Source organism: Poecile atricapillus, chromosome 2 (assembly GCF_030490865.1).
Source record: "Poecile atricapillus isolate bPoeAtr1 chromosome 2, bPoeAtr1.hap1, whole genome shotgun sequence".
NCBI classification, from domain to species: domain Eukaryota; kingdom Metazoa; phylum Chordata; class Aves; order Passeriformes; family Paridae; genus Poecile; species Poecile atricapillus.
The window spans coordinates 131,826,983-131,848,363 of record NC_081250.1 but is presented as its reverse complement, the minus strand read 5'-3'; the positions used below and the strand labels follow the sequence as shown (position 1 = coordinate 131,848,363).

Sequence of the window (21,381 nt, the reverse complement as noted above, 5' to 3'; positions counted from 1 at the left end):
TCTTGACTATTGTACTGGTTCTCGCCAGAGTTAATGTTCTTCATAGTAATTTGTGTGATCTATCTTTTGGATTTGTGATGAAAAAAGTATTGCTAGCAATCAGAATGTTTAGTTACTGCTGAACAGTGCTTGCACAGCACTGAGGTGTGTTTTGTTTCTCATACTGCCCCATCAATGTGTAGGCTGGGGATGCACAAGAAGCCGCGTGGGGACACAGCTGGGACAATTGACCCCAAGTGACCAAAGGAATATTCCGTATCACATGGTGTCATGCTCAGCATATATAGCAGGGGGAAGAAGGAAAAAAGGGGACATTTGGCATTGGTGCTCCTAAGTAACCATTACCCATGATGAAGCCATGCTTTTGTAGAGATGAAAACTGAACACTTACCAATGGGAAGCAGTGAATGAATTCCTGGTATTGCTTTGCTTCTCATGCAGTGTTTGCTTTATCTATTAAACTGTTTCTATCTCAAGCCACACGTTTTTGTGCTTTTACCCTTCCAATTTTCTCCCCCATCTTGCTGGAAGAGTGGCTCCAGCTGTGTGAGGCTGAGCTGCTGGCTGCTGTGATAACCACACATCAGAGACTGCCAGGACAAACTGAAGAGCAATGCATGGTTTAACAAGCATGCATGTGAGAGATAATAGCATCTGGCTCATTAAAAGGATACTCAGTTCTCCTTCATTTCTTTAATTCCTGAAAAGGAATTTATCTTCCTGACCCCATTGCCACAGTCATGTCATCCCTGTCAAGAAGAAACTCTATAAGCATTATATTCTATACTAATGCTAAAATAGCAGAAAAAAAAGACAGCAAGTTCTATATTGGAGAATCCACATTAGATACAGTTGCTGAAAGATCAACAAGACTCAAAACTAGGGGGAGAAATATCACCACCTTGCTATCTCTGTAAATACAAAAGAGCATATAAAAAAGTCTTAAAGGTACATACAAGGGATCATTCAGCTACACTGATCTTAGTTTTCTCTTGCAGAAGGCAACTGTGAAATAGTTTCTTTGGATTTTTGTGAACTAAACACCTCCTCTTTATATCAGCATTCACTGTGAATTACAAAATGCTAATAATACTTTTATGCTTTAAACCAGTTAACTACAGTTTGTAGGAAAATGTCGAAGTGTACAACTGCAATATGTCACAGGGAGACAGCTGAACAAACACGAGCCCGCTACCTATATCTCAGGCCCTTGCAAGAAACTTGAATGTGAGGCCATTTCTTTAGACTTTATTTTTTTTATTCCGAGATTTGCATCTTATAGTTTTGAACATAAGTATCTGCAAATTAAAAGCATCCAGATATGTGTTTGTGTGTATGCACCCATCTACATACATGTGAATATTTCAGAGAGTGCAGGACCTCTTGTTTTTAATCACCACTGGCAATCTAGCACTTGTTTATATTTAGATTAATAATGCTGTTAAGCAGAAGGATTTGACTTATGGAGTCCACTATTTTTTTTTGTTTTGTTTTGTTAGGAGCTATCTGTAAATGATTAACACTCTCTCTGGAAATGAAACTAGGAGAGCCAAGTGTGAGAAACGCAGGAAGGAAAGCAAGGAACTACTGCAGGGGACCCCTCCTCTGCAGGAACAGCAGACTGGAAGGGCCTTTGGGCTGCTCCTTCCCCTGCCATCAAATCAAATAATTATTTTAAAAACAGATGGGCCTAACTTAATTCTTAATGCAGACAAGTATTTTCTTTTTTCCCCGCCCTGTTGTTACTCCTGTTAGAATATTTCTGGCATGCCACTGGCTTGGAAGCATAGTGATTTCCTGCCTGTGTTTACCCCTGTCTGACATGGGTGACTCCGTGTTTCAACAACTGAGCACGTTCACTCAGGTTGTGACACGGAGAAGCATTTTCAGTGAAGATCAAAGGAAGGGTTAGTTACAGCTAACAGAAGATTATTTGAGTTAGAATGGGAGACAAGCCTGCCTTTGTTTGAAAGTGATGCTGGAGAGGTGCATGCTGGAAGAGGCATGCCATTCCTCTCAGCTGGTAAAGGGAGATTTTTATGTAAAAATTCTTTTGAGGATTTGCTAAATAATGTATGAAGCTGGTTACATTTCTGTCATTGAGGTGGAGTCAGAAATAGCTCATTTATACTTCAGCAGGACTTGTACTATGATAACAAGAGGGAACGAGCTCTCTGTGCTTGGCTTGGAGGCACATTTGTGTGTACATGCAGAGGATGTGTGTATATGTGTAGTGAGACATCTCTCCAAGAGTACTCCTTGTGCCTTGCCCTGCCTGATGTAATACTGCACTATTTACTCAGTTCAGATAACTCCCTTTTGAGCTCACCTCCAGCTTCCCATAAGCCTTGTGTCACCTCCTTGGCCTTCAGTTTAGGGATCCAGGGAGCCACATTAAGCAGAGATAGGAACAGCAAAGCCTCTCAGTGTGAGCCAGACTGTAGCTTCTGGGGATTAATATTCCTGGGCTTGGAGTGATCTGGCTTGGACCTAACCCTGTATACCAGGAATTAACCTAGGTCACACAGGAATATTCAGAAAGCCTGCTCCTGGGCAGCAATAGAAATATATCCCCAAGCCAGCTGGTCATTTTGTGGGACAAGCTGGTCCGACAGTGCTAGCTTGTCTCCCTGTTTCTCCTGTGGAACCTGGAAACTGGCAAAAGTTTATAATCATATTCTTGCTTTTCCTGGTATGTAATTTCTGTAGTTGCCATGGAGATGATATGTGATAGTACTTGAGAAAATCTTTTATTAAGATGTTTTCATCTATGATTGAGGTTTTTATACAGTCATGGGAGAGGTTTTTATTTGCAATCTAGCAGGCATTATTAAAAACATGAAATTGTCTTTGATTATGCAGCAAAATATCCCAGGAACTAGTGTCCCAAAGTATCACAGGCTGTTCATGGAAACAATGTAAAAATCCATTCTGCCCCTTCTCTATTCTCCCATTTATTTCTAATTTTAAGATTTCATTCCTGAGAATAAGAAATTGAAATGTAGAAATTGAGAGGTTTGGTTTTAACTTCTCAAAAAGGAAAAAAAATTGCTACTCATAATGGTCTCTTAAAACTGCCTGAAGGTCAGTTGTAGTGAGGTGGGTAGTTCTTGTCTCCAGAGTAACAAGTGATAGAACAAGAAGAAATAGCCTCAGGTTGGGAAGGTTTAAATAGTACAGTAGGAAAAGTTTCTTCCCAGACAAAGTTCTCAAACACTGGAACAGTGTGCCCAGGAAGGAGGTTGAATCATCATCCCTGAAGGTGTTTAAAAGATGTGTAGGTGTGGTGCTCAGGGTTGAAGTGGTGGACTTGGCAGTACTGGATTACTGGATTAATTGGACTGAATTATCCTAGAGGTCTTTTTCAACTTAAATAACTATGATTCTAGGCTTGCTAACAATACAGTGGGTGGATATGTTTGTATATAACCTTAGTAAGCACATAAAAAATTACTTCAGTTACTCTGTTTCACAGTTCATATTCTCTAGCTTGGTTTGTTACCTGCTATTTATATTAACTAAAATAATTGGAGTGATGAATATAAACAGGATCTCATGAAAGTGATTAAAACACAGAGGTAAATAAGAGTCCCACTTCTGTAATTGCTGTATCCTCTCAAGTTCCCCCACCTTTTTCATAACTTACCAGGCTCTCATTCCAGCCTTTAAAATTTGTCACTTTTCTGGAAAAAGATATATTTTAAATTTGTGAGATAATGTAGTTACCAAGCCTACTCTCTCTAAACCTAACAACGATGATGCCAAATGTTTTAATTCTCTCCTTCTCATATATTGAACAATGTCCTTTTTCTTTTATGTCACAATGAACAAATCAAATGTATTTTCATTCCATGTTCCCACAATGGTAATTGCCCTCTTACTCTTATTTCAGCTGTCCTTCAGTTCTTCATATGGACCTTAACTCATATCTGAGTATATGAATTGCACTATGAAAACCACTGGAACAAGGACCTTGTTTTATTTATACATCTGTAAAGTACTGAGTACAGCCAGAGCTCTGTGAATAATAATAGCTAAATGATAAGCCTCTCCCAATTCCACATGGTAGCTCTTTGAAAAATATGGTTTTTGTTAAGGACTCTGAATTCCTCTTGCTTCAGAGTTAACTCATAATTGGAAGTTTAGAACATGTTCCATCCCTTTCTCTTTTTTTAAATAAGATCCATTGAGGTCTGACAAAATCCCAATTATCGGAAATGGTGCATAGCTTTTGAAACAGTACAAGCCATTAAATTTGTTGGGAACACCTTTAGATCACAAATACATATAGCAATCAAGAAAAAAATAGAGCAACAGTTTAACTAGCCTTGATGAGTGAACCAACAAGAGACATTTAAAGTGTTTGGGGTTTTTTCTGCTCATCAGTTCAATTTATAGGCATAGCAAGTTTCCATAAATAATAGTGCATACCTTTTAGTCAATGCAAATTAAGTTCCTTTTTTCTAAGTTTTTATTTCACAGATCTGGCAACTGCAGTTTAATGTGCTTTAGGAAAACACACATGTAATATGGATAGTTGCATTTCACCATATAACTGAGTCTCCAATGCAGATTTTAGTCTGCAAGTGATAAACTTACTAGAATTATTGCCAAAGATACAGATTTCAGCCTGGCTTTCATTTGCCATAAACCCCTTATTTTACTTTGACAATAAATAGAGAGTTTGCATGTAAAATATCATTTCAAAATACTGTCAGAATGATGTGAAAAGGTGCCCTAGTAATTGAGCATCAGGTCCTGCCTGAGTGCTGGGAGCAGGACCATACCCGGCCACGTGCCACACTGCCACTCACTTATTTTGAATAGCAGTGTGCTGCTACTCCATGTGACAAATGGATTTCTCCTGACTCATGGTTCAAACTTCCCTCCCTCATGCCTCAGCTTGCGCAGGACCCTCATGTGGCTGGGATGGGGATGCCAGGCAAGTGTTGAGGGTGCCTTGCTTGAGGCCAGTTTGCCATTTCTTGAGCTCATTTACCCTGGCGCCACCTGTACAGGTCAGTGTCATTCCTGACAAACTGCACAGGGTCACCAGTTTAAAACCCTTGCTGTGGACTGCGAATTTTGACCAGCCTTCAGTGTTAAACATTGGCAGGTGGCTGATAAAGAACATAATGGTAATGGGGTATGTTTTGGATAGATTATTTCAGGCACTTAAGCAAGGCAGTGAGGGAGCAGCAGGCCAGAGGAAAGCTTTCCTCAGCCCTGTTTTGCCACCAAGTAAAATGTTGGCAGATCCACAATCTCAGTCTATGGTGTGTGTGCTCAGGAGTTATCTAGGAAGGACTTCAAAGTGGGTACGTGACTTTAATGGCTTGCTCCAAAACACATTAAAATGAAGTAAATTAAATGTCTGTATTTTTTATTTTCTGGAAAACTTAAGGGCAAGATGTTTCTGTGACAAGCCTCATACATTTGGAAGCACTAGAAGAATGTGTCAACAGTTTGAAATCTGGGGTCTGACAAAGTGGCCTGTATGCTCAGACAGATGTTTCGGTGATGAAGACACTTGCATTTTATGCCAACAGTTTTGAATATTTAAAGCTCTTTCCTGTATAAGTCCTTCTTTGACTGAAGTAGTACCATGGCTCTGAAGTTGTGTCTGCAACTGAATTCCCCAACTGAGGTTTGTCTTGACACTTATGTGTGGGAAGCTCTGCAGTGCTGTGGATGATATCACAACTGGATATCACAACTGGAAACTCAGAGAATATCATGTTTTTTACTTATTAAACTGGCTGTTTCACCAGTCCTTTAGCCTCTGAAGGATATTCAATGGCAGACACTGCACAAATAATGAAGCCTTTCAGATGATAAGGTGGGAATAGAAGGGCTCTGTTGGCCTTCAGGGCAGTGCAGCAAACATTTTGTGATCTGTCTTCAGTTGCAGGTCATCTTTCATTCATGTATGGTGTTCCTAGCCTGAGATATGCCATGCTGTTTTTTCTCCTCTGAGTGCTGCTGTGTGTGATAACCCTGTTTCATTAGAAATTGCTGATTTAAGAGTCACTCTGATTTAAGATGTTTGCAATGTAATTTTCCTCTTTACTGCATTTTTCCCCCTTTTTTTGTCTAATATAAGCACGTGTGAGTATGAACCCTCATGAGACAGTTTTGCCATGCTGTAGCTGCATGGTGTTACTGTACTTTCATCTCATCTCCCTGAATGGATCCATGTGATATTTTATCTCCTTAGGGCATTGTACTCTGCTCTTAATCTTTAGGGGGTCTGTCCAGCGCTGGGTTTGGAAGCATGGTGCTATCACCATGCTAAGCAGAGCTCATTAACACCTGTCAGCCTGGAGCAGGCAGTGCAGTATATATGCCAACAGCAACACTCAGGTGAAACATGTGGTCATTGCAATAAAATTACCTGAGCCATGAGGGTGAGGTTTGAGCCCAGCCTGCTGCTGCACATCTGACTTGATTGTACACATGCACTGCTTTTACTTGGGTGCAGACCAGTGCTTAAGTTAGGCACAGAGGAGTGTCACAGCATAATAATTTTAAGCTAAAAGATGGTAGATTTAGACTAGATACAAGGAAGAAGCTTTTCACAGTGAGGGTGGTGAGGCACTGGAAGAGTTTGCACAGAGAAATTGTGGATGCCCCATTCCTGAAAATGTTCAAGGTTGGATGGGGCTTTGTCCAACATGATGTAGTAGTAGGTGTCCTTGCCCATGGCAGAGAAGTTGGTACTGATATTTAAGGTCCCTTCCAACCCAAACTATTCTGTGATTCTCCAAGAAGAGAACTGACCTTTGTAAGATTGTTTCTGTTCAGACACAGGCTGGTTGTCATGATAGAAATCTTATATGTCCCACAGTGATATCTGAGCCAAGCTCACTGGTGAAGTAACACGTACCACCACTTTGTAGTGGTTGCTCTTCTGGGGAGGACACCCATGATGGAGGACACTGGAAACCCCACTACTGGAGATTTGATTCACAGCCTCTAGGGGCATGTACTCAGGTTATCACCAGTACCCATACATGGATCTGATTTAGCACATTATTTTAGATGACCAGTGGAACACATGACCTCATCCTCTGCTCACCATCTGCATTCAAGAGCTGGATGGAGACCCTCTTGTGGTCTGGCTTAAGACCAGTGGTGTTTCCTCCCTGGTGTGCTGGTTGCCTACTGAGTCCAGTGCAAGGTTTGTGACCCCCAAATGAGAACTGGGAGGAAGGAGCTGCAAGGGGTTGCATCCAGAAATGCAGCCATTATGGTGGGATCAGCCTCTGGAACAAAAAAGCCACGGTGCAACTGAGTTCTCTGCTGGGAGTAGTGGGGATTTGTTACAATTACTAATGTAAGTGCCTTAAAATGATGGGGTAAATGAGGGGGCAATTTCTGTTTTCTATTCTGTCTCCTTTTTCTTAAACACTTCGTGACAAGGCTGACAAGGCCACTTCTCCACCTCCTCACAAGGGAACATGTTGTCACTTAAAAAGTACAAGTGTTTGGGAGCAAGAAAACAGTTTTGATTTAGTTGCTGCCTTTTGAAGCTGTTGTGTGTGCAGGATGAAGTGGTCAAACTTTGGGCAAGATCATTGCTCAGGATTTGATGCTACAGCATTACAGTGTAAGGAAGGAAACCCCATCCCCTCTGCTTCTGCAAGGCCTGGGTGGTGTCCATGTGGCAGCATTTCCCCAGAGCGTGAGGAGGCTGCTGTGTCGCTGTACCAGAGAGTGCTGATCTCAGCAGGGACCTCTGTGCTGCGCTGTGCTGCGATGTCGCATCACACACTTCCCACTGGCTCCAGCGAGGTGAGCTCCCAGAACATGAAAAACACAGTGTGTATGTGAGAGCCCAGGACATGCTGCTGGAACACCCACTGGGATGCTGGGGAGAGGATGCAAGAGGGGAATGGCCTCCAGTGGCCATGCACCAGAGTATGGGCTAAAATCTTGTGTAATGTTTCTCACTGAATGCTTCTTGTACACAGGCTGTAGCACTGATGCTATAATAGTTAGCAGAGGGAGCCCTCTCACTTCCTGCATTCTTGTCTCTGAATCCCCTTGGACCCATCAGTCATGTCTTGGTGACACCTGGCAGGCAGCCAAGCACTTCTCTCAGAGCAGTTCTGTTGTCTGCTTCTCCTGCTGACTCCAAGCCACTACAGAAACACAGGCACTGGAAACAGTTGGAGCCTGCTGTTTGGCTCAAATATTATACTGGATTTGTAATAAGGCTGTTGTTTCTTCACACTTTTGGGGATTCCTTTTCTTAGTCTGGGAACTATCTAGCCACAACAACAACCCCCCCTCCAAGTGCTTTTGGGACAACATGTTGCTCTTCATAAATGTTTTGGGATAGCACTCTCTGTGGCTGGTAGGCACTGCAGTTCAGAGTTGTGCAGGACCTCCTTGGATAAGTATCATGAAACCTGAGGCACAGGCAACTCTGTAAGCACAGACTAGGATGCTACTTTACAGCCTGGAAACAGTTGTTATGCTGGGTTGTATTACCATGACCTGGTTTATAAAAACTGTTGGTATGTTTGTCTTCTCTACAAGCTAATGAGGTTCCTCACAGCATGATAGAAGTGACCTTGAATGGGTTTTTAATACCCTTAGGATGGCTTGCAATATGTTAGAACATTTTGGAAGTGGACAGGGAGCTCTATCAAGTTCCTGTTGTTTGACCTTGCTAAAATGGCATCTTTAAATGACTTATTTCCGAAATAATGAATCCTGCTTGAATGTTTTTAATTTCTTGGCTTTGTAGAAAGCTTGCAAATCTTACTGAAAATTAGACAGTCAGATTAGGAAATTATTTAATGAAATAACACAATACATTAAACTGTCAGGAGACCTATGTTCCTAGCTGCCCTGTCAAATAGTGGACATGTTAACACGTAAGATAATTGTATTCCAATAGGAACAGTTTGATTGCTGATTATTTTCCTTCTGGATAATGTAAAAATCAGGTCCTTGTTGGGGGGAAAAAACCCTGTCTGTGGTTTTCAACTGAAACCTGCCTAGTTTTCTCTTTCATGAGATTCAAGAAGGTGTTCTACTGAAGGAAGCAAAACCACTCTCACACCCTTTCCATTCCCACTTGTTTACTACTTAAGCCCTACTCAACTATGCAGAGGTATTTCTTATCACTTTACTCACTGCAGCATGAGCTCAGTGACTGAAAAGTACAATAATTTGGTTTTGATTGGGTTATATGTGCTATCAGAAAACCACCATCATATTGTTCTTCTTAAACTAATAAATATTTTTATATTTCCTTGTTTTGTGATTTGCAGACTCAGCTCTTGGGAGTTTTACTTGCTGCTGCTTCAAATTTTCTCATCAGTGTCTCTTTGAATATACAGGTATGATATGGTTTCTCTTTATTCAGCGTTGTTTATATTTAGCAAGTACACTGCAGTTTGGTTTTGAGGAAGTTCAAAATGCTAATTTTGTTGCATTTAATAAACCTTCTCTTTCATTACTTGTAATCTAGCAGTGCCCTGCTATAGTTGCTAGGAGTTGTGAGTTGTTGGGAGCTCTCAACCCGTTCCGTCCTGTGATTGTCATACAGGAATAGAAGAAATGTTCATAACTCCTCCTCCTTTTAATGTGCCAGAGAGAAATACCAGCTGTGAGTTACTTGTGGTCCCACTGAACCTGGGAGTAAGGAAGGATGCTATAAGAAACAGTATCAAAAGCTTTGCTGAAGTCAAAAAAGATGACATTTCCTGGCTTTCCTAAGGGTGGGTTTTTCAGCTTGGTGGGTTACCCTGTTACAGAAGGAAATCAGTTTTGACAAGAAGAACTTTCTCCTCATGAAGCTGTGCTGGCTGAAACTGAAGACTGTGTTGTCCTCCAGGTGTTTTTCAATACCTCCCAGAATAATCTTTTCCATGATTTTACCAGAACTAAAGTGAGACTGATAGGTCTGTATTTTTCAGGGTTCTCCTTCTTGCCCTTCTTGAAAATCAGGACAGTGTTCACCAGCTTCCAGTCAGCTGGGACCTCTCCAGATTCCCAAGCTCAAAAGCTTTGAGCTTTTGCAATTACATCAGCTAGTACTTTGAGGATTCTTGGATGAATCCCACCAGGCCCTATAGATTTGTAGGGATCCATCTGGAGCAGCACAAGTTCAGAGTCATCTGGGATTTGATCATTCTCACAGCCATGGTCCTGCAGCTCAGGGCACTGAGACCCCCTTGGTCCATCATCTGTGCTGAAGACAGAGGCAAAGAATGCATTAAACACCTCTGCCTTGTCCATGTCCCTGTTTGTGAGGTGCCCATCCTCATTCTGTAACAGGCTGACATTACTTCTATGCTGCCTTTTGCTATCATATATCTGAAAAAAATATTTTTATTGTTCTCCACATTTCTGGCCAGCTTCAACTCCAACTGATCATTCTTGCATGAATGTTTTCCCTAGAGTGGCAAGCTGCATCTGTATTTTCATAGGTCACTTGACCTTGCCTCCACTGGTCACACACCTTCCTTTTCTTGCCTTAGACCCAAGAGAAGACCCCTGTTCAGCCAAGCCGGCCTTCTGCCTCATCTGCTCGGCTTCTGACACTGGGGAATTGCTGCTCCTGTGCCCTTAGGAGGTGATGTTTAAAAAGTGACCAGCACTACTGAAACACTTCCCAGAGGACTTTTCTGACTAGTTCCTTGAGCAGCCTGAAGTCTGCTCTCCTCATGTCCAGAGCTGAGGTTTTCCTGCACTTTTCCTCCTGTCAACAAAGATTTTAAACTCAAACATTTTGTGGTCTCTGTGGCCAAGACGGCGCCAGTCGCCACGTCACTCACAAGAGTTGACAAGCAGCAGATCAAGAAGGGCATCTTTCTGAATCAGCTTCCTGAGGACCTGTTCTATAAATGCATAAAGACATAAGGGTTTTTACAATATTGGACTCCAAACTTCAGCCAGTTTAGTTTTCCTTTTGCAATTAAGATGAAATAATCTGAGTAAACACTGTTTAAATCACAAAAGTAATGGGAGGTGTTGCCCTTACAACTGTGGTAAAGCATTGCAGGATGTCAATTATAAAATCCTTTCTGTTTTAATAATTAGGATACATATTTGGTAGAAGGTTAAATTTTTCATTATAATCTGTATCTTGTATACTTCATTGTATTTTTAGGTCTTCTAATTAAAGTTTTTAAAGCACAGGAGACATTGTTGTGTAAATTGTCCAGAAGAAGTATTTTTGCTAGTTAGTATTTTAGAAGTTGTACAGGTCTCATATAAAGCTACTTCTTTGCTTTTTCTGTAAAGGATTAAATAGGAAGTGGAATATGAAAGCTTCTGTTCAGTTTACTAAAGCTAAAAGGTTCTTCAGTGATTCCCTTCTATTTAAACATCATCAGCTGGAGAATCCTATAGAAAGAAACCAGTTTGGCCAGAGGTGGTAGGCAAGTTGAGATGACTGCTGCCTCTCCAACCTGAGTTCCAACCTGTGGATGGTGACAGTGCTAGGACAGGCTCCAGGAAAACCTCTGAAGTTGTACTGGAAAGGTAAAGGTGAAGTAAAGAAAAGTGAAGGTGAAGTGGAAATTCAGTTTAGCCATAATAATGAGGTTGTTCAGATTTCATATCTTTTGTCTGTGGAGGGTTCTGGGTGCCAAAGTAGATGATTTGCATGAGGATGTACAGAGGCATACAAGCAGACTTCTGTTGACTTGTAATCATAACAGCCCTTACTGAATTTGAACTATCAGCTTTTAAAATGCTGATTAGGGAAACTCAATGGCTCTCATTGCCATTTGACAGAAAATTTAAACTGCTTTTTTTCCCCATTCAATTAGGTTTTTCTTTATTTTGTAACAGTAACTTCTAAATATGAAAATATGAATAATGATTTTCCCTAGATCTCAACATTTATTTTCACAGTAGTCCATTTTCCTGATCCTCTTCCCACTAGCAGGTTGTCTTCTAAAGAACAGCTCATCATTTACAGTGTATTTCAGCTGAGTTATAAACAGCCTCCACCTAGATACCATTTGCACACATTCCTGTGTAAAGAAGACAGACATCTGGAGAAAGAAGGCTGCAGGGGAGTTGCTGAGCTCACCTTCCTTGTTTGCTGCACATCTTTTCAATCTCTCTGTGCCTTCAAAAGTTAATCCTACAAGAATCTGGGGTGAAAATACATCTCAGGATTCAGTTAAGAATTTGTCCTATTTAATTTTTGGCAGAAACTTGGATTCTTGAATAATAATTTGAATATCATTTAATATTAATTTAACTTGTATCTTTATTGGGTTTTTGTTTATAAAAATGTAAAATCCTGGATGTTACTGTGAAGAACATCCAGGTCCATGGCTCAAGTTTTATTTCCTTTTGCTCTTTTTCCTTGGAGGGTTAAACTTCTTCGTAGAATTTCTTCCCCTGAACACATTCCACAGCTGAAAGCTGCAATAATGTGCTGCATCTTCTAAATAAGACCACTGTCTAAGACTATAGGGTATTACAGACTTAGATTACTGTTTGTCCCATGCTCTGTCAAGTAGCCTACAGAGAAGGATGGGAGCATGAGGAAAATCCTTCACAACCTCCCCAGGCTCTGCAGGGAGATTTTTAAAATCAACTATCAAGTGATGGAGAAAAAAGTTTCTTTTACTACAGTTTGTACTGTAACTGTGTCATTTGATTTCTACCTTTTTTGACCCACGTGCAGAAAGGCTGGAGAGTAATTTGAGAAAGGAAATTATAATCTGCAGAATTAATTTGGTAAACATTGCATCATTCCCAGTTATGACACTTTCTTTATGGAGACTGCCTGGATTCTGTTTCAGAAGATCAGTGTGATCAAAGACAAATTGTCTTGCTATATGCATGTTCTTGCTGTACTGCTAGAGAAAAACAATTACAGCTTGTGCCAATGATACCTTCATGTAACCGGAAGCGTTGATGAAGTATTACTTGAGTATATGTTATACCTGTGCCAACTGTTTTTTCTTTAGAAAATAATGCTTTACTTATGATCTCCTTCTGAGGTCAAACAGAAGATTGTGGCCAAATCATAAATTCTATTTAATTAATTTAGAGTGCTCCCTACAGAAGATGTGATTAAGTGCTGCCTTTTTAATTTTGAAAGTGTATTTCTGGTGAAGATAGGTTTCACGGACAGGAATACCCTCTTGTCTGTTCCCCCTGTCTCAGTTTGTTGCCACAGTTGTGATTCTGCCCCGTCTCCTTCCTTTGATTGTTTCCAGATTCAGAGCACAACTGCTGAGTTTTGCTTTGAGGCAAGAACAGATCTGTGCAGTGGTAGCTAGAAAGCACTAGCTAATATTCACTTCACATTTTTCAGTTTTATTCAGAGACCTAATTTTTCAGCCCTTTCCATCACAACTGAGAAAGCACATCTGAAGCAGCACTGAGTTAACAACAGGGTCATAGTCATGTTTGAAAAGAAAACCTTGATGCACCTGGAACTTGAAGTTGACAGCCCCCTTAATTATTCCACTTTTGTCAGACAAAAGAGCACAGTGGAAGCCTTTCTATTCATGCCTGTTCCTAATAATTAATTTTCTAGAAATGCGCTCATCTCCGACTGGTTTGCCAAGCAGAGCAGAAGCCCTACTACACAAGCAAGCTCTGGTGGTGTGGGATTACCCTCCTGGGGCTTGGAGAGGTGGGCAATTTCACAGCCTATGGATTCGCCCCCGTTACTCTTGTCGCTCCACTGGGATGTGTTTCTGTTATAGGTGAGACGATTTGCCATTTCTTGCTCCGGTATATGCTTTAATCAAATGCTTGCTTCTGGTTAGAGGACTAATACCACTGAAACTGCAGCAGGAACACAAGAGGAAAATGTTAATGTCATGGTTTGAAAAGAAATTATTCATATAATTACATTTGAAAAAAACTGCTTAAATCAAAGACTCTTCTAAAATATTTATTTTTCCATGGTTTTGTCTTTTGCCTCACTCTGTGCTCTGCTAGCTCCTGCCCAGTGCTGTGACAGTATTGCCAGCTCTGCAAGCCCCCAAAGAGGGGGATTGGCATCCTGCTGCATGCACAGAGCTGTGCTCTGATCCTGAGTACCTACAGTGCATTTTCTGTGTTACCATCACACCAAGTGGTTTCTGCTGCCTGTTCCCTGCCCGTCACCATGATTCATATTGATATGGGCAAACTTGCTTGACACTCCGCAGTGTGTGACACAAAGGGCCTAGAAATTTCCAGAAATGTTTAGTACATTTATGGACATTATTAAACATGTTCATTTGTTCCTTTATGTACAGATTAATTGGACTTTAGCTGAAGTGATATGATCTCACTTTTTACTTCATGTGGGGCTTTTGTTATTGAGGTGCTCGGGTATGAAATGTCTGTTTCTTTGATAAAGTAACACATTTAAAAATATGTCTTCATGTTGTGCTAGTGTAAAGCAGGGTAGACAGGGCACTATTGTACAGGAGCTGTAAAAATGGGAATACAGGGTGCAGCTGCATCCCTTAACCTGGTCACTTCACATCCACAGCTGAAACATCCCGAACTGAGAGATCTCAACTTGTTCTGAATATGCTGGAGCTCATTTACTTGTGATTGGCAAGTGATAACATTTCTCCAGCTACCAGTTGCACGCTTGGAAGTGACATTGCAGTGAATGCCTTTTCATGGGGAGGTATAAAAGATGAAATACTTTCCCAGTGGACTGCCTAGCTGCAGTGGAAGGAAGCAGCTAACAATACGTGGGTGCAATTCAGCGGAGAGAGAGGGGGAAAGAAACTGCAGGCAATTTACTGTAACCTTTAATGTTAAACTATTGCAGAATTTCAGATATAAAGCCATGTTAGTTCATCATAGTAGGAAAGAGTTCTCAAAGAAAGGAATGACATATTACCTGAGATGGAAATGTAAATAAATATTACATATCCCAGTGTGATTTTGGTGGCAGTAGTTATATCTGTAACAATTGTAGACTGTGGCAGCGGCCTCAGGGAGACAAAGAGTTAACATTGTTCCACCCCAAACCCCTTGTGAAGGGCGGCCCAGGAGTTCTGATTGGGTTTGAGTCCCTGGGGGGTTCTCCCTTGGTGTGTTTCTAATGGTCCCTGACCCTGAACTCCACCCTCAAAGGTGTAAACCCTCGGTTCTGTCCCTCAAAAACCCCTGCTGTGCCTCTGTTCAGGGCTCTCTGTTCTGGACCTGAGTTTGTTCTCATGCTGAATAAATGGTTTCATGAACGGGAGCCCGTCTCGTTGGTGTTTCATGCTGGTCCCCAGAACCCTGCTGCTTCCCTGGACGAGATCCTGAGGTTGCAGACTGCAACAGTAGACATCGTCAGACATCTCTGAACATCAAAGAGTATTGGCTAATCTCATTTGTTGTCCAACCTGAATAAAATGTAAATACAGAAAATTAGAAAGGAAAAGCAAAAAGCAGTGAGTAGGAAGAAAAATCCCAATATTTATTAAATGGAAAAAGATGAGATCACATTTAGGGCTGATTTTTTTCTGAGCAGATTCCTTATTCGCTTTTGCAAAATGTGAGGAAATGTTGCATCTGATGATTCCTTCATTCTCCCCTTACTTACAATAAATACCAAGACACCATCTTCCAAACTATTATTTCTTACCAAAATTCTCATCCACTGTTATTTTTTTTAAACTAACCCAGAATGCTTATTCTGGATGATCCCAGAAAGCACTTTAATATCTTATATTTCATTCCTATGAATCAGCTGACAGTATCCATTTTATAGCCCAAACAATAGAAATATCTGAAATTTTATTTTGTCTAGCAAACATTCCCTTAAGGAAGAGCAAGTAAAAATTGTGTAGACAGCCAATTACAGCAATAACTTCTCAGTAACACTTCCTACTACAAGATACTTTCCTGTCTTCAGATATTAAAGCCAGAGAGAGATCATCCTTCTAATTTTAAAAGAGTTCATCATTTACAGCAATGACAAACTGCCCAAGTCACATGTGCATCATCTGCTAACAACTGGGCAAAGGGTAGTTAGGCAGCAAGTCTTCCAATTTAAAAGATCAAGAAATATTTTTCTCATTAAGTTGTGACCTTTTTTAAGTGGTGGAGGGTGGCCTTTGCAGAGTCTAGCTGACAGGTTTTTTTGAGGTATTGTTGAATGTGTGTCTTTCATAAGTTAATTTTTTTAATGAACAAATTAAGTACTTGATAACAAACTCCAAATGCATGCCTCAACCTTAAGTCCAACCTTCTGAGAAGCATTTTGTTCCTAAATTCAGTGTCAGCATGTCCCATATGGTAAGGGCTGACTCTCACTGACATTGGAAATGCAGTACATATGGTGTACTGAGGAGAAATGTGCATTGCAGTGTGTCCAGTCATCTAGAGGATTCTCTGCAGGTCCCTGTGACTCTGGAGAAAAAAGGAGAGGGAAAGTTTCCTTTGCTTGGAAACCAGGGTTTGGAGGAGGATAAGGCAGACTGGAGTCTCTGCCCAGAATGGATTTGGGCTGTACCCATCATATATCTCCAGACTTCTGAGACGGGAAGCATCTTAAAATAGATGGAGCCAACATCTATTATGCTCTGCTACCACATTTAACTACATCCAACTGAATTTTGTACTTAAGCCGGTATCAATTAAATAGTGAAAAGTTTGTGCCTCTTTCTATTGAGCTGGATTGTTCCAGTGTCTTGTTTTAAAAAGAATAAAGCACCAAAGATCATGAATTGGCATGATACCAAGATGTTTGTTAATGTTTGTTTTTTTAGAATTAAGATAGAAAAATTATATTTTTCTTCTTACACAGTGGAAGTATTTCCGCGTGTGGTTGCAATGATGCAAGCTCTACATCTGTTCAGGGTTTTAAATAGTTTGAGAAGACAGCAGTTGTTTTCTCCAAGAGGAGAAATTAGTAAATTTTTAATTTAAAAGTGGAGGAGTAATACATGTTTGATGTGATCATTAAGAAACTTTCTATACTTAAAAGTAAAACTCATGTTTTACACGTAGCTTGGGTAATTTCAGGTTGCAGAGGCTTTTAGCTCATCTTGTTCTTGCCTGCAGAAATGACTTGGGGATGGAAAAGGTGAGGAGAGGCCAGTGGCTTTGGAGATGACTTTTTCTGCAGTGTTTATCATTCTATGGGGAGTTGTTTTACACTTACTTACCTCACTTACACTTACTTGCTTCACTCAGCCTGACATTGTTAAGATCCCTCTGCATTTTTATATACTCCTTGTAAGCAGCAGTGGGGGGCTTTAGGCTTTGAAAAGTTATATTCCTGATGTACTTTAGGAAGATTCTCAGGTAGTCTTGTAGAAATGGATTTCTCCCAGTCACTCAAATGTAACACCTTTGTGGCCCAAGAACTTGGAATTCTGAGGACCCTGTTACTAATAATGTCTAGGAAACATTTACCAAACTATTCTTTAAAATACTTTGATTTGTACACGTCTAGAAGATGCAACAAAAGGATTTCCAGGTTTTTTCCTTTTCTCTGCAGTGTGTATGTCCTATGATCTGGGTTCCAGAATTAATCTCACTTTAATGGTCTCTCTTTTGAGCAATTTCTCAGATGGAGAAAAATGTGTCAAATTTTGTTTACCACTTTTCCAGTACTAATCTCTGATCATGTTAGAAATGTTACAGGTTCATTGTGCAGGACAGCTGTCTAGAGGTGTCTGTAATGCCTTTATTTGTATTCAGTGAAGCATTAATATCCATCATATAAACTAAGAACAGGTTTTAGAAACCAATTAGATGTAATGAACTTGTTCCCAGGTGTCATTTGAGCTGCAGCAATTAAATGCACTACGTAACTCATCATCTCTCCAGATTTTCCTGACTCTGTGACGGACAGCTTTTGTTTGGGGATGGATTAAAGCAGCTTCAAGTATTTTGGTACTGTGAGGGTTCTGAATCACTTCAGCTTGGGAGATAGGCTGAGGGTCTGTTCATATAAAGCATACTTTGAGGTCACATCTTGGAATGTAACTGGCAGCAGCTGCATCCTTGTAATTTGAGCACCGCCCAGCTGATTTAGGGCAAAATCAACTGGGTGAAGTTAAGCTGCTTGATTAGATGGAAGCACACCCTTAAGCTGCATAAAACAGAGTAAATGTTTGGTCTCAAAGTGAACTATTGTTGCACAAACTGAGAGAGGTGCAATAGTCTTTGAAGCATATCTAGATCTCCTCCCTTGGTATTTCAGCCAGACCACAAGTGAAGTGTTCTTCTGGATGGGCGAGTTTAAATGCCTTCATCTGAGTCTGTTAAAAAAATGAACATTTAAAACATATATAAAATTTTGTGGGTTTTGTTTTGGGTTTTTTTAAAAACTGTTGGAGAAGACAGAAGTAGTGCAAACAGTCTATGCATTTATAAGGAGAGCACTAATCCTTTTAGATAATACATAAAGCTCATCTAGGAATCAAAAAGAGGAAAAGAAAGGATGTACAAATATTTGAAGTTATGAACAATTGTTACAAAAAATATTTCATGTAAGATTTGACAGTAAAAATAAGAGGTAAAAGATCATATTTATAAATAGCTTGAGTTTCAGGCAAACAGCTTAATAGTGAAATATAGTGAAATAGTTTTGCATAGGAAAAATAAATCTTGCACACTCACTTGAGTTTTTTATGGCTGGATTGGACAAAATACAGAGAATACATACTATGAATCAGTATGCATTTTCCATCTTTTACTTCTTCTGTTGTGCATTATCCCTTTCTTAAAGAAACAAACAAAACCCAATCCCAACTGCAGCTTTCATGTCTAGGAAGCAGAGGAGTTATTTTGTGAGCTGGATTCTCACCATTCATTGTCTGCTAGTGGCAGAACCCACACATCACACTGCTTTTTATTTCTATTTGTGCTGGAGAAAGCCTACATATGGAGATAATTGTAAGCGACCACTCTCCTAAGAGAATGAGCAGCTGACTGAGCTACGTGTAGCACCATTACAGCCCTTCCTCAAGTCACTTAATTGCATATAATGAAAAAATGAAAACATTTTTTATCATTTTTTCAGTTTACGTTGAAATTCACATGCTGCAATGAATACACGTTCATTCAATAATGTGAATATGTGATTATTCAATATATAATTAATATATTCATTCAATAATTAATGTAAACCAGCCTGGTTTATGCTGATGTATGAAAAGATGAAGATTTTTAAATAACAATTAAGCTCATGAACAAACCCTTTTACTCTATTTCCTACCCAACAGTTTTTATTTATCATGACTTTGATGTAGTGTCAAATCATATTTAACATTTGAGTTTCATGAACATGAAGAAAGGCTCTGTCATATATATAGAAGCATTTTACAGGACCTATTTACTTCTCAAATTATGGATATTAATATGAGCATGCAATCAAGGCATGAAACAAACTCAAGGATTACATTAGGATGTGTTGGTTCTGTAATGTTTAATCTTTAGCAGATCATCTCACAGATTTTCTGCCCTTCTCTTCATCTAACGGGCTACCATTGTCACTGGGAATGGGAGTTGGATCTCTGCCTACTTTTGAAATAATTAGTGAATAATAATTAGTGAAAAAGCTAAGAATTATTCTGAGTTCCCCAAAAGTACACAAGTTTTCTCAAATGACCAGGGATGCAGTCATTGCCTTGATGACTTGAAGGCTGATAATCCAGACCTGTGGTTGTCCATGTGCTTATTCCTAAAGCCTGTGGTTCAAAACCAGTGAGGCTTCAGAGCAATGATAAATTGCTTTTGTTGCTGAGCTACTGCCATCTTGCTCTTTGACACAATTTTTTGTCTGTGTTTCTGTATTGTTGTATTCTATTGCTAACCAATTTAAAAAAAAATGACAAGAAGAAAATTATTCCTCACTCTGACACAGATCTCAATCTCTTTAACTGTCTATGGTTGTTTTTTACAAAAAAGAAAGCAAACAAAAAACCCATTGCAAAGATACATTCATACTTTTCAGCACAGCAATTGCCCAAGTTCCTCAGTCTATACACTCACAGACTTAAACATAATGTTCAATAATTTATTTCTCACATCAAAATAATGGTGGAGGAGGAGGATGTTTCTGTGGAGGGAGAACAAGAGATCTTGAATGGGAAAGTAAAAATTGGGGCTGAGTGGTAGGGAATTAAACTTACTCAGTGGTGATGGGGTGAAATCAAGGGGAAGTTGGCTCAGAGGAAAGTATGGGGGTATAACATCACTGGTAGAGAAGAGGAGAGGTGGGAAGATGTGAGACACCCCACCTGTGATCTGAGGGAGGGTGGGAAAGGAGAGGGGAGTTGGAGAGTTTCAGCAGGTCTGCATTTAAGAACTGAATCTGGGGTACAGTAAGGGCTTATATTCATGTACCTGGTGGGACTAGTTATTAGCCTCTGGATGCCCACTTAGTTTCCTGCAAAGAGTTCACAAGTCCTAGGGTAATTCAGGTTAGAAGGAACCTCAGAAAGTGCCTACCCAACCTCCTGCTCAAAGCAGGATCAGCTTGGAGGCCATCCAGCAGAGAGAGCAGAGACTGTGTGTTGGCCTTTTAGCAGATTGTCTTAAACTGTGTTTTCAGGAGGAATTAATGTCTAAAGCAACTGAGTGCACCTGAGGATGTAAGTGGGAGCACAATGGAGCTAAGGAAGAGGAGCAGAGCAGTTGGGAGGGCTGTGGATTTCTCAATGGGCTCCTGGGGAACACTTTGGTGTCTGTCATTTGTCTTGCCAGCCAGAAAAGGCTGCAAAGCCAGCAGAAGGCGAAACTGCAAACACCAGCCTGCGTTCCCAGGGCTCCTTTCATACCCCCTGACCCATCTGCAACAAGACAATCAGCTCTTGGTTTCTTTACCTTAATCTGATTCAAGCTTACCTCAAAAATTGAAGAATATGGAAGACTATACCAAAGTCAAGCCTGAGAGTTTAAACCCCAGAAAACTAACAAAAGTAAAATTAAAATATCATGGTCTCTTGGCCATGCTACCATAACTCTCTTAAAGTTTATTCCTGGAGGTAACAGCCAGAGTTTGCGAGGCTTCTGATCAGTAATGTACGTCTTTTAGCATCTCAACAGGTCTGTGTAACTGTTCTCTGCTTTTTCTCTTAGATTTATCCCATTTCCTTTTCTTCCTCACTTGAATGCAGTTGGAGCATTGGCAGCTTACCCACAGGGGCAGTTGTCTCTTGTGTTCAGAGTATCTCCTGGGTCTCATTCTCCTCACCTTGGTGCTGTACCTCCCCTCCTACTTCAGTTTTTCTTCCTCTCCTATTTTTAGATTCCTTTACATATTACTCTACATCATAAAGAGTATTAATTATACACAGATTCTGTTAAGCTCTTGATCTCTGGTGCAATACCAGCTATCTCTGGAGACAGAGCTTGCTGCATTTGAATACATTATTAAAGCAGAGTGACAAGTTTCATTATCTGGCTGAATTCCAGCACCTCCTTGTGCCCACTGCC

At 40.3% G+C, this 21,381-nt stretch overlaps 1 protein-coding gene across 2 annotated transcripts in view; it reads left to right on the top strand.

The window, feature by feature from the left end:
- The window catches only part of NIPAL2 (NIPA like domain containing 2), a 52,472-nt gene that overhangs the window by 8,731 nt on the left and 22,360 nt on the right, over positions 1-21,381 (top strand). The window contains exons 2-4 of one of the 2 annotated variants that reach the window (XM_058833246.1): positions 7,533-7,794; positions 9,285-9,353; positions 13,526-13,697. In XM_058833246.1, the coding sequence (XP_058689229.1) occupies positions 7,549-7,794; positions 9,285-9,353; positions 13,526-13,697 (487 nt within the window). In that variant the 5' untranslated portion in view covers positions 7,533-7,548. The remainder of the gene's footprint in view (positions 1-7,532; positions 7,795-9,284; positions 9,354-13,525; positions 13,698-21,381) is intronic. The other variant, XM_058833247.1, reaches the window with a different exon arrangement.